The sequence below is a fragment of the Lagopus leucura genome, unplaced genomic scaffold (assembly GCF_019238085.1).
Source record: "Lagopus leucura isolate 7727_CA_CO unplaced genomic scaffold, USGS_WTPT01 Super-Scaffold_806, whole genome shotgun sequence".
In the NCBI taxonomy this organism is placed as follows: Eukaryota; Metazoa; Chordata; class Aves; order Galliformes; family Phasianidae; genus Lagopus; species Lagopus leucura.
The window spans coordinates 1,463,155-1,478,696 of NW_024962260.1; the positions used below are offsets into that span (position 1 = coordinate 1,463,155).

General features: G+C 44.9%; 1 protein-coding gene across 2 annotated transcripts in view; it reads right to left on the reverse strand.

Moving 5' to 3' along the window:
• Positions 1-251: 251 nt before the first annotated feature.
• Positions 252-15,542, reverse strand: part of GGT5 (gamma-glutamyltransferase 5) — a 34,727-nt gene continuing 19,436 nt past the window's right edge. For both annotated transcript variants that reach the window (XM_042865980.1, XM_042865979.1), the window contains 11 exons: positions 10,902-11,032; positions 9,374-9,460; positions 8,461-8,650; positions 7,742-7,899; positions 7,160-7,309; positions 6,541-6,674; positions 5,690-5,889; positions 5,149-5,240; positions 4,387-4,496; positions 2,724-2,831; positions 252-2,495 (listed from right to left, as the gene is read on the reverse strand). In XM_042865980.1, the coding sequence (XP_042721914.1) occupies positions 2,349-2,495; positions 2,724-2,831; positions 4,387-4,496; positions 5,149-5,240; positions 5,690-5,889; positions 6,541-6,674; positions 7,160-7,309; positions 7,742-7,899; positions 8,461-8,650; positions 9,374-9,460; positions 10,902-11,032 (1,507 nt within the window). In that variant the 3' untranslated portion in view covers positions 252-2,348. The remainder of the gene's footprint in view (positions 2,496-2,723; positions 2,832-4,386; positions 4,497-5,148; positions 5,241-5,689; positions 5,890-6,540; positions 6,675-7,159; positions 7,310-7,741; positions 7,900-8,460; positions 8,651-9,373; positions 9,461-10,901; positions 11,033-15,542) is intronic.

Consider the following 15,542-nt stretch of genomic DNA (forward strand, 5'->3'; position numbering starts at 1 on the left):
TAAAGGCTTGAATCTACATCCTACACTTTTTTTTTTTTTAAAGCAGGCTGCACACACTCACCCATGCTGTGGCATCCATCTGCATCTCACTTGGATGTAGCTGTACATAGGGCATGCACATCTCCCAGCTGCTTTGGTTCCACATTCAGTTCATGCTGCATTGAGGCTCTGTATCAGTAGGTGAATGTCAGTGAAAGTAAGGGGGTAAGTCCTCTCTCAAACAACTGCTTGTGCTTTAAGCTAGGGAACAGTTTAAGGTTTAAAACACTTTATTAAAAATATAATTTAAAGACCTTGTTAGAAAACAGAGCAGCCTATGTACAGCAGTGCTTTAAAAGTCCGTGTGACTTGACTAGTTATAAAAATAATGCTCTTCTGTTGGCATCAGCATGAATGGGGAGGGATGAACCTGGGAGACTCTGAGTTTCTGGAGCACTGAGGAGGTGGCAGGGTGAGGAGGATGTACAGATCTCAGCTTCACAAGATGTTTTGTTTGTCAGTGAGGGCTGCCACAGTGGGCAATCTGCATGCATTCCTTTCTGCCTTGCAAATGAAATCTGTGACAGGTTCTGAAACTGCTCAATTGGTTTCAATGTTAATAGCAAAGCAGTTAAATTGCAGCAAGTGCTGGTCAGAAGATCATATTCCCGTAGCTTCCTTGTGAGACGTTGCAGTGATGGCAGTATGTTGGAAAGGTGATACGCTGCATTGGCTGGATAACTGAGGTGTGCTTTACCCTTTGGTACATCAGAAATGAAGGGAATTAGGAGAATCAGTTGCTTTATGGCTTTGTTTTTCTGGAAGTGAGACGTGATGGGGCATGGCTTAATAGCAAAGCAAGAGCTGCTCCCCCTGCCTTCAGCCAGTGCCATTTTGGTTGCTTTTCTGTAAGCTGTAAGCAGTTGGTCAAGCTAGAAATAACTGCAGATCTTGTTAAAGCCAGGATCCTGAGTAGTCTGGCTACTCTGTCTGGATCTAGAGAGCTTTACTTAGAAAATCATTGAAATTCATCTGAAGGCCAACAAGATTTCAACAAGTCAATGACTTAATGACAAAATTTTGTTGTTAAGAATGTAGACTCATTACTCACTTCTCTTTGTTTACAACAGTGCAGGTGGATGGATGGTCTGAGTTTGCTTTAATTGCCTGTGCTCAAATACTTGCTATTGGTGGCCACAGAGCAAGGTTTTTTGTTTGTGCAGTTGAAATACCAAGGGTTGCATGGGAGGTGACAATTATGGGGGGTAAGGAGGGCTCTGCTAGTGTCTACCTAGTTTAACTTTGCTGTCAGAAACGCTCATATAATACTGTCTGCATCCATAGGAAAGTAACATTCACAAGCTTTCAGAAAACAGAAGTTATTGCTTTTTTGAGAAATGTGTTGTGGGATGTTTATACTCGTTTTAACATTCGATTCCTTTGGCCATCCTAAGGAGGGCAACGTTACAGAGTAATGGCAAAGGACCTCTTCTGTCCAGATAAATGGGTTCAGGTCTCTCCTCCAGAAGCTCCCAACTAGTCATGCAGTTTCATTCTTGTCATCTTCAGGGAACATTTGAGACTATTTGTGATGAACAGAGAATTAGAGCATGTACTTAGGCTAAGAAAGAAAAGTGTTTTGCAACTGCATCAGCACTTTTCAGCAGTCTTGGTGTTTGCCTGTCCAGAAGAAGCTCATGCCTACAGAATAAGTCTTCTGATTATATATCCTTTGCATTTTGAAGAAAGTTTTATAAAGCTTCAAAAGCAATACAGTTTTTCTTCAAGCGCTGTCTTTATCTGTCTTCCCAAACTACTTCTCTTCTGCAGGCAATGAGGAAGAACAGGCATAAATGAGGACTCTCCTACTGCAGGGAGAGGTGTCATCAAGGAGCGAAGCAGCAACTTCACATTGCCCCATAGGAGGTTTAGACTTTAGGTGACCAGTAGGCAGAGTAAAATAAGGCTTCAGCTCCTGGTTTCCATTATGTCTCTAAAGTAGAGAACATGCTTGGCAGTAAGCTGGTGCAATGGTGCACTGATTCCATCTGCTATTCTTTGGGAAAAGTAAGGCTCATCTGGATGGGAAAACCAAGAGGTAGAACACCGAGTTTTGCTTTCTTCTCTTTCTAAACCCATCCTGGAAGCCCAAATGTAATTGTATACATTGTAATCCTCATCCTACCGCCATTTCCTATAGTTACTCAGTTACTTCACATTGAGAAGAAGCTTATCATGGCAACAGCCTGAAAGAAATCAATTCTGTTCTTAACCCAGGCTCTGGAGCAGCAGTGGAAGATGCATGAATCTGAATTTAGTTATCTCCTGTGGTTTGGACTAGAATAGAGATGTTGAGATGGCATTTCATGCTAATATCCAGCTGATTTCCCCAGCTTCCTTTTATCAGAGTAAGCAGAGATGCATTTTCCTTCCTTGGAAACTCCCTGCACGACATTCATTGTGAATTCAACTTTCTGTTCTTTGTGTCCTCTTTTCAGCAGGCTGTTTCTAACATCCTGCAGAAGAAAAAAAATGGAGTAAATGGGGCAGGAACCTGAGGTCTTAGCATTGCCATGTGTGGAAATGAAGTATGTATGTGCAAGGTCAGGTCAAGAGAGCACGATTCAAGGAAGAAGGAGGTTAAGCTAGAAGCAAAATGCAGATTATTCAGGAGAGTTACAGAGTCCAATCTCCTTCCCATCAAAAGGAGATGATGAAGGGAAGATCCAACCAAGGCTGCTCACCTCACTGAAGTGTTTCTCAAACAGGATGCTGTCTTTGTTGGTATGCATGATGGGAGATGAAATGGCACGTTCCAAATCATAACCAAACCACAGCTTGTTTACAATGGCCTGCAATGAAACAAATTGCATGCTAACTGAAGACACGGAATAAGAACCTGAACCACGTGTTGATGGTTGTTCTTTCTATTTTCATATTTTATAGAAAAAGTCCTGTACAGAGAAGTTCTGCAGCAAAATTGTATGCTATGTTTACAGGTTTTTTGAACCAGATAATCTTCTTTTGTTCTATTCTCTGGTATCAGCAACAGTGAAGAATCCTTTCTTCACTTCTCCAAGTCACTAGCTTTTCAGATTTCTAATGTATCCTTCACCATCATCATCTCCACCCTGAAGAGTCCTAGCCTATTTTAATCACTACAGCCCTAAGGCTGTTTCCTATCCCTGCCCCATAGCTGTGGTCCATGTAGATGCAGTGCAGTTCCACCAATATCCACCACCAACTCACAAAAGCTGCTTTTCTAGATTGCTTGGGAGTATGCAGTACTGTATAATGATCATCTCAGATCTTTACTGGACATCACTGGTGAGCTTCCTTCCTGAGAAAACAGTTCACTTTTTTTTCCTTCTCTGCTTTTACAGTCATTTAAACAGTTACTGGTGTATGAAAGCCTTCACTCTTAGTACTGCCAGTTCAAGTTACAGTATTTTGTGATACATTACCTTGTTTTATATTGACTTTCTCAACTTACTACAGCTGTGTTTGTCTATTAATTCTATTATTTGATATAGTTTGTACCTTTTTTCCCATTATTTATTAGTTTTTTTCTCTATAATTCTTTTTAAGGCTTGGGTCACAGTTACCATCTTTTATCCTCTGGTACTGAAGCAGACTGATGGGAGATTACATTTCAGATCTTGGTATAATTTTTTTCTGATTCTGCTACTGCTTATTTATTTGTCCTGCCACTTATGCTGACTCTGGCTGTCCAGAATTAAAGTCTTAGGTTGGAATACTTCCTATGCTTCTTTCCAGATGAAGACAGAAAGAAAACTTATGTTTATTAGACTTCATGCTTCTGTAAGTTTTTTTCTTTAAGATGTGTTACTCTCTGCGTATGCATGGAGGTGGCTCACTGTTGTGACTGTTTGTTTCCATCAGGTAACTTATTGGTTTGGTTTAGGGGCCATGAGGTTTTGGGCAATGCTTTTCTTCCTAATAACTTCCTTAACTTGCTCTTTAATTCTTTCAGCTTCTTCCCTTTCAAAAAAGAATTAAGGGAGTCAGCTACCACTTGCTCTAAACTGCAACCTGCAGCTGTTAGAGACTTCTAAACTGAAAACAGAACAAAGCACCAAGGAGTCAAAACCCAAAAAGAACTGAGTAGAAAAGAACAAGTGGGGACTGACTATGCTGGAAGTCTGAGAGGGTTGAAAGAGCTGGCAAGTGCTGTGGGTTCCCCTACCTCCCCCATTCCTATTCCCTCGTGTTGGAATTACAGTCCAACAGAGAAAAGCTAAAAGCAAGAAGGTGAGGATGGACTGTTTGCAGCAGGCCCTCTTCACTGCTGCCCACTTAACAGTACTGTCAGCAGCAAATGTTTCTTTTGTTTAGCTCTCAGTCCGATTGGTGCAAGGTGTTCCTGTGCAGTACCTCTTCACTCACCATAGCAGTAGCACTGATAATCCAGCCCCCACCTGCCCCTCCAATCACCAGCATGTCTCCTGACTTGGAGATGAGGATAGAAGGCACCATTGCTGAGGGAGGCCTCTCTCCTAGGGCAAAGGCAGAAAGTATTATACCTCCTGTATTAGGGCACACAGATTCATTTCTCCCAGCTGTGCATTCCTCATGGAGAACCAACCTCATTCCTCTCAAGGCCCAAGTTTTCCAGACATCTAGATTGCTTGTGCTGAGACCCCACCTCACAAGAAACTGGCCCTTTACAGTAGAAGCTAAACAGGAAGGACAGAGCGCCATGCAAATAATCAAGACTTGCTGCAGGTCATTCAACCCAGATAAGGATCAACTAGCTGCAATCCTGCCCTTGGAGTGCTGATGTCCTCTTTCTTTGCAAACCCAAGCTTGCATCAGGAACAGCTTATTTCACAAACCCATGTTAAGTGGTTGCTTTACTTCTTCTCTTCCCTAACTCTCTTCCCTACTTCCTCATTAGCTTCTGCATTTTTTCTTTAAATCCCTAATTTCCCTTGTCAGAAACCAAAACTTCTGTGTTTCCATGCCGATGTGAACAGACACAGACACTACAAGACTTTATCCTCTCTTAGTCCAAGATAAACTTGCTCTCGTCTAGACTCTGAAAAGTAAAGATTGCCTACAGTTTGTAGATAGCTCCTGTCCATTCGTACATAGCCTGATCCTCCATCTTCTGGCCTTGTTGTCTATTTTGAGGTTGAGAATGCTCACCTGCATTAATATTTGCATTTGCCGTGCAGAAATCAGCAAGTTCATTATTCAAAATGATCCCAGTCTGGTTGGAATAAATGAAGGAGCCAAACCTGCAGGGAGGAAGAAAGCATCCTTTAAGTAACCAGCGCTCTTCCGCAGTGGGTGACATTAGCTTAATGTGGCACCCTGCTGGGTTACCCCTGCCTTCTGCCAACTTGCAGCCACTCCAACCAAGGTTTCCAAAACGTATTTGGTTTGTTGTGCAGGAGTTACAGAGAGCTCATTTCTGACAAGTACATGTTGGGATTTGCTCAACCCACAGAACCTCAGCAGAGCTCCAGAAGTTGTTACGTTTGTGAACTGAGGTGTTGCTTTGGGCTGATTCTCAAAGGCCTTTGCCATCACATGAAAAAGAGCATTCACAAGCAAGAAATTACTTAAATCGCTGAAAACTTATGGTTGTTTTTATTTTTTTTCATTGGTGTTAAACAGCCCTTGCATATATCCTGTAAGACTGTGAGGCCTGTGTTAGTGAAATACCAACCCCCTGGCTACTCACGGATAGTTGATGGTGCTGGTGGCAGACACAGCACTGCCATCTGCAGCGAGCACAGAGATGTGGCTTGTGCCTCTACTTTCGTAGTGGCTGTGGACGAGCTTCCAGAAGTTATAATGCTCAAGTGGATGGTCCCCACGGGCATCTATTTGGCTTCTGACACGCTCAGCAGTCCCGTTGGACAGCATGATTGCCACAGTTGCCTGTAATCACAGCAAGGGCCTGTACCATCAATATGCTTCATCAATAAAGCAGAGGGAATTAAGGAAAAAGAGGGGGACATTCAAAGCATTGCCCTTTGTCTTCCAAACAAACCATCACACATGATAAGCACTGCTTTCCTGGGAATGGCTGAACACCTGCCTGCAGTAGGAAGTAGCAAACGAATTTCTTGTTTTGCTTTACCAAGTAAACTGTCTCTACTTCAACTCACGAGTTCTTGTACTTTCATATTTCTGATTCTCCCCCATCTCATCTGGGTTAGAGTGGCTGAGTGGTGCTGAGCTGCCTGCAGGGGTTAAAGCACAACACTTGGCCAGCTGATCGATGTTGCTATTGAGTAGCAATTCCAAATAGTCTCTTTTCTTCTGTGGCTGCAAGGCAGGAGGGTTCAGTGCATCACCTGGTGCTGTAGCACTGTGCTGGCAGGCAGGGTAGCCTGGACAATAGGTAGCCTCCATGAGGGCTTAGCACATAGGCTAGAATATGTTCGGGAGAATGCAGGTAAGGAAATGGAAAAAAAAAGGAAAGGGAAAGCATATGGACTCCTTTGTTTCTCTTCTTTCAAGCAGTACAGAAGAAGCTGCCAGTGTTGCTGGTGTCTCTCAATACTCCCGTGCACTACAGTAGCTTACCTTAGCTTCAGAGAAGGCTGGGTCTTTCATCTCAGGTTTTAGCATATTGCCAAACTTCAAGGCCTCTGCAATAAGATGGTAGGTTTCTCCCTTTTCCTTTGGTGTCGACAATGATGCCTCATGGAATTTATACTCTAAAGAGGAGAATGGATTCATTTGGTTAATGGACCCACTGGCCATTGATTTTTCTTGAAGAATTTTATAAAATGTTTAAAGGAGCCTCCTTTTCCCAGTTCACTTCATAGAAGAGAATCACAGAATCATTAAGGTTGGAAAAGACCCCTAAGACCATCCAACCATCAGCCCACCAACACCATGCCCACTAAACCATTTCCCTCAGTGCCACTTCTGCACTTGGACATCATCAGGGACAGCAACTCTACCAGTTCAGTGAGCAGCCTGTTCCAATACTGTGACCACTCTTTCAGAGAAAACATTTTCCTGATGCTAGAACACTGTAAGAATAAGCCAGCTCCTCATGTGTTGCACAGCATAACCATAATGCTGCTTTGGAGTCCACACTGGCTCACCAAGACCCTTTCTGCCAATTCATTTTCTAATGCTCTAGATCAGTTCTCTTTGCAAACCTCTTGCAGCACACTTTCTCTTAGCAATTTACCTTCCAATATCTTGAGGATGAACAGGAGCACAGCACCTCCCAAGGGTGGAGGAGGAGAAAACACAGTGGTGTTTTTGTTCAGGGTAATGTTCAGAGCTGAGGATACTTCTGCTTTGTATGCCTTAAGGTCCTCCATTGAGATAACAGACCCTTCAACAGAAAACCAAAGAGACAGCTGTCATTAGCATGTTAACATACGCTTCTAACAGGTGCTATTGGCTGGACACATCAGAGCCTTGGGAAGCTTTCTGAAGAGCCATTTCTGTACACTGAATTTCTTCTACCTAGCACAACAGAGTCTTCTTGTGCCCTTATCTAACACAAAACTCTAGGACATTATAAAGCCCAAGGGAACTGAAAAGGCCAATATATGAGTGCTACGGGCAAATACCAGAGTAGTGGTTGGCTCTCATCCCTGCTTTTGGGCCTAAGTTACGAGAATGGGGGAAAGATGTTCACCCTGTATCACTCCAAGAAATGAGTAAATGCCATATTGTGGCTATCCCCAGGTACCTCCTTCACTGTCATCCAGTTGCTGGGAAGAAGCCTGTCTGCCAGTATTAAAATGTAGCTGTTACCTACCAACTTTCCTAATGTCTTCCACCAGGGCCTCTCCTATCTGTCCCTCATAAAATGCTGTAGCTCCATTTTCGGCCAAGATTTTCAGTGTCTGCTGCAGTGCTGGCCACCTGAAGGTCTTTCCAGTCGTCAAAAACTTCTGACCATCGCAAATCAATGGGCTGTAAAAGAAGGACATCCATCAGATTACAGGATATGCTTATTCTGTTCCCAGTGCCAGACCCTCTTTCCTACCTAGAGCAGATTTAGTTTCTGGATGTCATATACTTTCCAGACCAGTGCTATATTGCAGGGTACATGGAGAAGAGTAGCCAACTGCTACTCACAACACCAGGCACATTTTCCCATAGACAGAGTTTCCTCCATGAGACCTAATGCTTTGACCCCAGCTCAGACCAGAAGCGTGGCTTCCCTGAATAAGTGCCTGCTGTAGGGCCCTGCTGTCAGGGGACAATTTCCAAACAGACAGAGGCAGGCTACATCCATCCAGCTCTCATGAGCAGATGTGCTTAGCAAAAAGTTTTGCTGTGCCAAGCCACTATGAACAACAAAAAAAAGTTGCTGACAGTATAAGATTTCCAAAACAAACATTTCTGTAATTCTCTCTCCATAGCAAGCACTTACTGAGCAGCAGCTGCAGCAGCCTGTGCTATATGTTAGCAGAATGGTCTGAACTGAGGGAGCACTGTTCCTTGCATTTCAATTTAATTTGTGGGTCTTACCACAGGTTTCGTCCCACTTGGGAGAAGTTTCGGTGATTGATTATTTTGTCCATAACTGGGGAAACAACAAGTGGGTCTGAAAGGAGCTTGATGGTTGGTTCAAACAGGGATTTCCATGGCAAGCGGCCGTATCGCTTATGGGCTACTTCATACCCACGAATTTCTCCTGGTACAGCAATCCATCGGGGACCTGGAGAGCAGAACTGCAGTGTTACACCTGGTAAATCACTGGCCTGTGGAGTACAACTCTCTGAAAGCACTCAAAGTATGGATGCGTAGAGGCAGAACATGGTCCCCTAAAGGCAGTTTTCATTGTTCAATTGTTTCTTCCAATACAGAATAGGAATGGTTGAGGTGCATGGTAAAAGAACAAAAAGCAATGGGCACACTGCAGCAAAGGAGACTGCAGCCAGACATCAGAGAAAACATGTGCAGAACATGGTCAAACACTGAAACTGGGGTCAAGTAAGGCTGTGAAACTCTCCATTCTCAGAGAAGACAAAAAATGTGACAGGATAAGGCCCTGGGCAGCCTGCTCCAGTTCTGACATTACCCTACTTTAAGCAGGAGTTGGAGCAGAAACCTCCAACCAGAATCATTTGTGATTCCTTTTCAGCTGTTCTTCTAAGGGCAAGAAAATCTCCTCCAGGAACAAGGACACTCCCCAAAACAGAATGTGCTAGGGAAGGAGAATGGATACAGCAAGAAACACGGAAAGATCCAAGATGTGCTGCTAAAGTAAGAGTGCCTGCTGCCAACTGGTGAGAGCAAATGGACATGGAGTGACTGCAAGTGGTAGTGAAGTGACAAAGAGATAGCTAAGCAGATCTGAAGCTCAGCAATTTAGACAAAGAGGAAGGCCCCCAGTTCCTCCATTCTTCCTTCTGTGCACTACACACTCTGAGGTCCTTACCGATGGGTAAACGAGTACAGCCAGACAACAGATCGCTAGGAATGCCTTGGGGAGCTGTTTCACGGGCATTGATCACCTCAACTGTTCCTAGAAAAGAGAAGGAGAAAATGCATAACAGTCTCTTCCATAAGGCAGGTGAATATCACACAGCAAGTCAGCTCAGCAGACTGACCAGTGACTGCCTAGATGCAATAACGGTGCACGGACAAGGCCAGCATCTGTATCCCAACATCTGGGATATGCTGCTTCACATCTGATGCATCTTCTTGCATTTCCTCTGCAGGTGGGAAGTGTCAGAGACAAAACTTGAGTCTCATGCTACTAGATAGGTGATTTTCCAAGTGATGTTGAGGCAAGGTCATGTTCATACCATGCTTGCAACACCTACATCTCAAGAAACTTGAAAAGAAAAAAGGAACAGTCACACACTTGTATTTCAGGTGTAGCCTAATTATTCCTCCTCCTTATCTGCCTTCTATCTGTCTTTTTCCACTGCAGGCCACAGAGCTGTCTGTGCTGCAGTAGCCCATGGTGCTGCTGTACCATGAATGAGAGCCATGCCTGGCCACCTAGGGCTCTGCACAGCAGGATAATGTGGGTAGCAGAAGAGAAGGGTTGTTGGGAAAGTGGCTCTGCCAAAAGAGGGAAAAAAATATAGATGTTTTGCCAAGTTATGCTATTGCTTAAGAAACAACAGAGAATTTCCAGACTTGCAATTCCATGATACTACTTGGAAGGGTTTTTAAAACTATGATATTGTTATTTTGTCCGTCAACATCTATAAGCTCTGGGGGGTTTTGGTAGCCAAGGCAATTTAAAAAGCATTAAAACATAAAAGCAAGAACACGGTAATGCAAGAGATTAAACCGAGCAGAGAAGTACTTCCCAGCAGGCCCTGAAAATTGCTGGATTCAAATTTCTGAACAGAAGATGCATCCTCTGGACCAGGAGATTTCAGCACCACTCTGGGGAGTCTGACCCTCTCCCCCCCTCCACCAGTGATACTGTGAGATGCTCCCCATGGCACCAGGTTCTGCTGGAGCTGCTGCTGCTGCTGCAGGACAAACCCGTTAAGTTTTACCCCCAGGGCTCCACCAAACCAGTGACAGCCCTGGGCTGCTACCCTCACTGCCAGCACATACATCTTGCTCCACTCCCAGCTGCTGCCATGGCAGTGCTCCCTCCAAGTGGCAGCTTGGACAGGACCACTCAAATCTTGCTGTACCAGTCAGATATATGACTTTGAAATATGATTTGGGATCACTTTGCATGCCAAGGAAAGGTGCAGTCAGTTCATCTTTCATTCAAAGCTCCTTCCCTACCACCACATGTTCAGTCTGCAAAAAACTGCACTCTTCAGCCCTGCTCTGCACGCTAAAAGCTTTCAGGACAGCTCCTATAATTAATGCTTTGGATTAAGAGCAAAAGTGTATTTTGTGTGTCTTTGTATACAGCTTTTATATAAAAGAAATTACTCTGAGAGAACGTGAAAGAATTTGACCATGGAGAGTGCAGGGCTGGCCCATACCTGTGCTTGCATTATAGATTGTAAATACGACTCCACCACCCAGGCCTGAACTCTGAGGGTTCATCACTGATGTGCAGATCAAACCAGCGATGGCAGCATCCACAGCTGAGCCCCCTCTTTTCAGGATGTCCCTGGAGTGAAAAGGGAAGAAAAAAAGGACAATGTTAAAATCCAGGGATGAGGGAATGGAGGAGTCCTGTGAAAAATCACAGAATCATTGAGGTTGGACAAGACCTCTAAGGTGTTCTAGTCCAGCCATCCACCTACCACCAATACTGCCCTCCAAACTAAGTTCCTTAGTACCACTTCTACACTTGAACACTTCCAGGAACAGTGACTCAAAAACCTCCCTGTGCAGCCCATTCCAGTGCCTGATCACTCTTTTCAAGAAGATTTTCCTAATATCCAGCCTGAACCTCCCCTGGCACAATTGAGGCAATTCCCTCTCATCCTGTCTGTTATTCAGGAGGAGAGACCGACCCTCCCCCCACCTAGCTACAACATCCTTTCAGTGAATTGTAAAGAGCTGTAAGACCTACCCTGAGCAGTGCTGGTCTTCTTCTAGGCAAGAGGTCATGAGGCAAAGGGAACTGCAGCTGCTCACAAATGCTCTTGACAAAAAAGGATGGGAAGGAGCTGCCAGAAATGCAGAAGGATGCTCAGTGCAGAGGGGAGAGCGTCTACATGCTGGGAACCAAACAAATGATTCTTGACTCCCCACCTGCCATTCCCACTAAAAGGCATATGCTAATCCACAGGCCAGAGACATGGAAGCAGAAATAATGGGCCCACACAAAGCAAACTCCTGAGACTCACTGTCTCAATTAGCACAAAATTCAAACCTTACTTCACTGTTTATGCAGCGTGCCTTCCTGGGCTTCTGTAATATAAAAATACCCCCATCATCCTCAAATAAAGCAAAAAAAATACGAGAAAAAAAACTCACATCAAACAAGTAGAACAAAAATAAATAAACCACCACAAAATGATTGCTTCTGCCAAGGTACAGCCACACCAAAAATCACAAGGGCATTGAGGCAGACTCATGCTGTTGATAGAAGAAAATTTCTGCTGGAGAAACATGTCTCAACAAACCATCCTTCAAGCACAGCCATAACAAAATCTCCTTTCAGTGGAAACGTGATGCTGGTGAAGAGGGATTTCCTCATGCAGCGTGCCAGTGGCCAGCCCTGCTATTTGCTAAGGTTTCCAAGTGCTCAGCTTGGGGTATTGCTTGGAAAAGGCAAAGTCAGAATAGTAAGTGGAAGAACAGTTCATCGACTGGAGTGTAACTGCTCCCAGAGGCTGCTGCAGGAACACAGAGCACAGAGGGACTGCTGTTTATTTTACATCCATTGTTGTTGTTGCGACCCGCTGGGGCTGGGAACAGGATGCTACCCACAGATCCACTGATAGTGGTTTTCCTTTGTTTAAGTGACCTTGGACCAGCTGCCTGCAAGGAAATGGTATGTGGACAACTGGGGAGTAATGAAACCACAGGGATCCACGGGGCTTTCTGTTTGCAGCCCTGCACAGCTTTCAGCCTCCTAGCAGCAAGCTGCTCCCTGAATGCTGCCCTGAAAGCGGTGACTGAGGCTCAGGGTTACGCCTGCAGAAGACCTGGAAGCATATTAGAAAGCTGGAAAAGACTGAAGAGGACCACAACAGTGACCTGGGACAGTGATCCCCCAAGCCCATGTACAAAGCCTAGTGCCAGGGAGAAAAAAGGTCGTGAGATAAACTTAAGTGAAAAACAACTTTAAACGTAACGCAGCGCAATCAGATGTAAGAGAGGAAAATCAGACACATTGCTGTCATTTTCCCAAAGCCTGAGAAACATTCATAGGTATGAAGTGGTGGCACTCCTATACTGTCTGTCACCCAGAAGCCTTCCTGCCACTCCTCTTTGCCTCCAGAAACACTTGAGCTTGGAGAAGCCCTCCCTGGTGAGGAGCCCCATCCGTTCTGTGTCATAGCTAGCTGCATGCTACAAAAGGTGAGCAGTTCCTCCTCCAAAAGGTGAGGACAGTAAACATTTCTGTTTAATGTGTGTACACCTACGTTTCAGCTTCTGGATGGTGCTAAGATCATTTGGTGTTGCCAAATACTTGTTTATGTGTGAAAACACCCCTTACCTGCTGCTAATGCACTGCCATATATACAAGGCACACAAACCTGTTTCTAAACAAGAGTTTATGCACGATCCCACCCTCCAACACTCCTAATTAAAAACAGACAGAATAACACTGTCATTAACACTGACAGAACTTTGGCTCCCACTAAGATCAGGGAGGAGAGAAGAGGTCTGAGCAGGAAAGGTGCATCTGCCAACGTAACAAGACCTCTCCCAGGAGCTGAGAGCTGGGCTGTGACACAGAATCCCTATCAAGATCAAGGAACCAGTGGGAGGAGGACATTTGTCAGCAAAGAGGACTCAGCAGCACTGCCCCAGGCAAATGAAGTGCTTGGTTATGAGCTCTGAATTACCCCATCCTGCTTTGTTACCTGACAGTTTTCAGATGGATCACACCCAAGACGCTGGCTTTGTGATTGCCTCAGGAAGACAGGAAAGCCAGAGATAATCTCAATTGTTCTTGTGCCTCGTGTAGTGGGGCCCTAATTCCTGGCTGTGACTTCTTGGTGTTACCATAACACACAGCAAAAATAACAGCAGCAGCCAACACACGGACACCTTTTCACAGAAAAGCTAAGCATGTTTTGCTTTGTCCTTGGTCACTACCCATCATTAAAACCACTCTGCAATACAAACAAGACAACAGGAGAAAGAAAAGGTTTCCAGGTATTTCAGAAGTGCTCTACATTCCTCTCTACTGTGTGGCAACTGTTAGTCACTGTCACCTCTGGCAGCAAATACCACATGTAAAGATATGCACTCAAACTTATTTCTTGCTCAAGGGAAGGGGGCTTTCCAGGTACCTGCTGCCTTCCACTGAGCCACCACAGAACGGACAGTAAAGCTCCCCACCTACCTCCACAGCGTGCAACATCTGAGAACACATCAGATAGGATGGGTTACATGATGCTGAGCATGGCCCTTTACCACTGTTTCTATGGGGAGCAGAGGTTAGGGAGGAGGAAAGCTGAGATTTCTCCCCCAGAACCATTACATTGGTTCTTCAAAGCATAGCAGGAAGCACGTCCAGCCCCAGGTCTCAAATATACATACTCTGGGGGGCTCACCAACTAACTGATGTTGTTTCCAGGCTCTGGGGAGGTGTATGTCCCTGACATCCCAGCACTCCTGGGTCCCAAGACATGGGACAGAGAAGCAAAAAGAAGCCTTAGAGTCAGGCTTTGAGCTCAAGCTCAGAAGTCATGGATCCCAGCAAGGGTAAAACCAAATCGTGGTCTCGGTTACTAATGACTTCTTAGGAGCTGTTTTCCCCTTTTATCTCTGAGGCCTGATATGTGTCTCTATGATTAGAGCAGGGTCCAAGGCCCACAGCCACACTCTGCTATCTGCAGACTGGCCCCCAGTCTCGACAGCTCCCCACTCTCCCTCCAACCTATCTGAAGGACAAGGGAAAACACTCTCTGATCCATTCTCTTGGCACATCACACTCAGCTCCCCATGCCTGACTTGGCTGCATTCAGCCAGAGTCCATGCAGACTTGGCTGCATTCCCCACTTCCCTGTGGAATTCAGGGCCATTACACCTTTCTTGACCAGCCAATCTGAAGGAGCACTCCCTGTTTTATTGGTTTGCCTTCCTTTATTTGGATCACTGCTACAAATAATTATAATGCCAAACAGTGGAGAAAATCATAACCCTACAAGCAAAACAGTCTGGTACCTTATCAGGTTCCTCTGGAGACAACTTAGCACTACAGCTGGCAAGACTTGATAACAATATCCTTCCTGCCACTTAGTTTCAGGTTTAGGGTTCTGTCATTAACAACATTTCCTTAAAGTCAGGAGCAGAAATAGCATTTCCTTACGGAAGAGGACGTAACAATCAGGTCTTGTTCCAGCAGCAGTGAAAGGCTGCTTCACCCGCCCAGGAAGGGTGAATATCAGCACTTCTTCACACCCTCCTTACAGCCAAGTCGAGCAGCTCTGGACTGAAGTCTGCAGTTCTGCTCTGGACTAGGAGGAGCTGATGCTATTTTAAATACACTTGAAACGTGCTGGGTTTTTAACTTTTTTTCCCCCTCTTTAAGACCACCTATTGCATAGGAAGCTGCCTAAGATTGATGAGGAGCAAAAGCAGCATCTGCTTCTGTTAAAAAATAGTTACCAATTTTAGAACTACTGAAAGACAAGATGGGAAGGCAAATCCTTTGGGATATAAAGATTTTTCAGAAATGCTGCAGGGTCATCACCGAAGAGGGTTTTCACAGCAGATCTTTTGCTTAGAACAGCTTCCCAGGAAACAAACAAGTTTTTTTTGCTATTAAATTCTCACCCTCCCAGTGTCTTGTCCTCAGGGGGGTCTTTGTTTCAGAGGAAGCCAGTTCCCAGGGTTTATACTGCATTGGGGATGTGAGATCTGAAGAAGCTGCAGGGCCAGGCCAGCTCAGCTCACCTCTCTGCAGCAAATCTCACTGCTGAGAATGAGCCCTTCTCCTAAATTCCTCCCCGGCTTCGTGCTGGCTCTTGCATCTGTCATTTGGAAACATA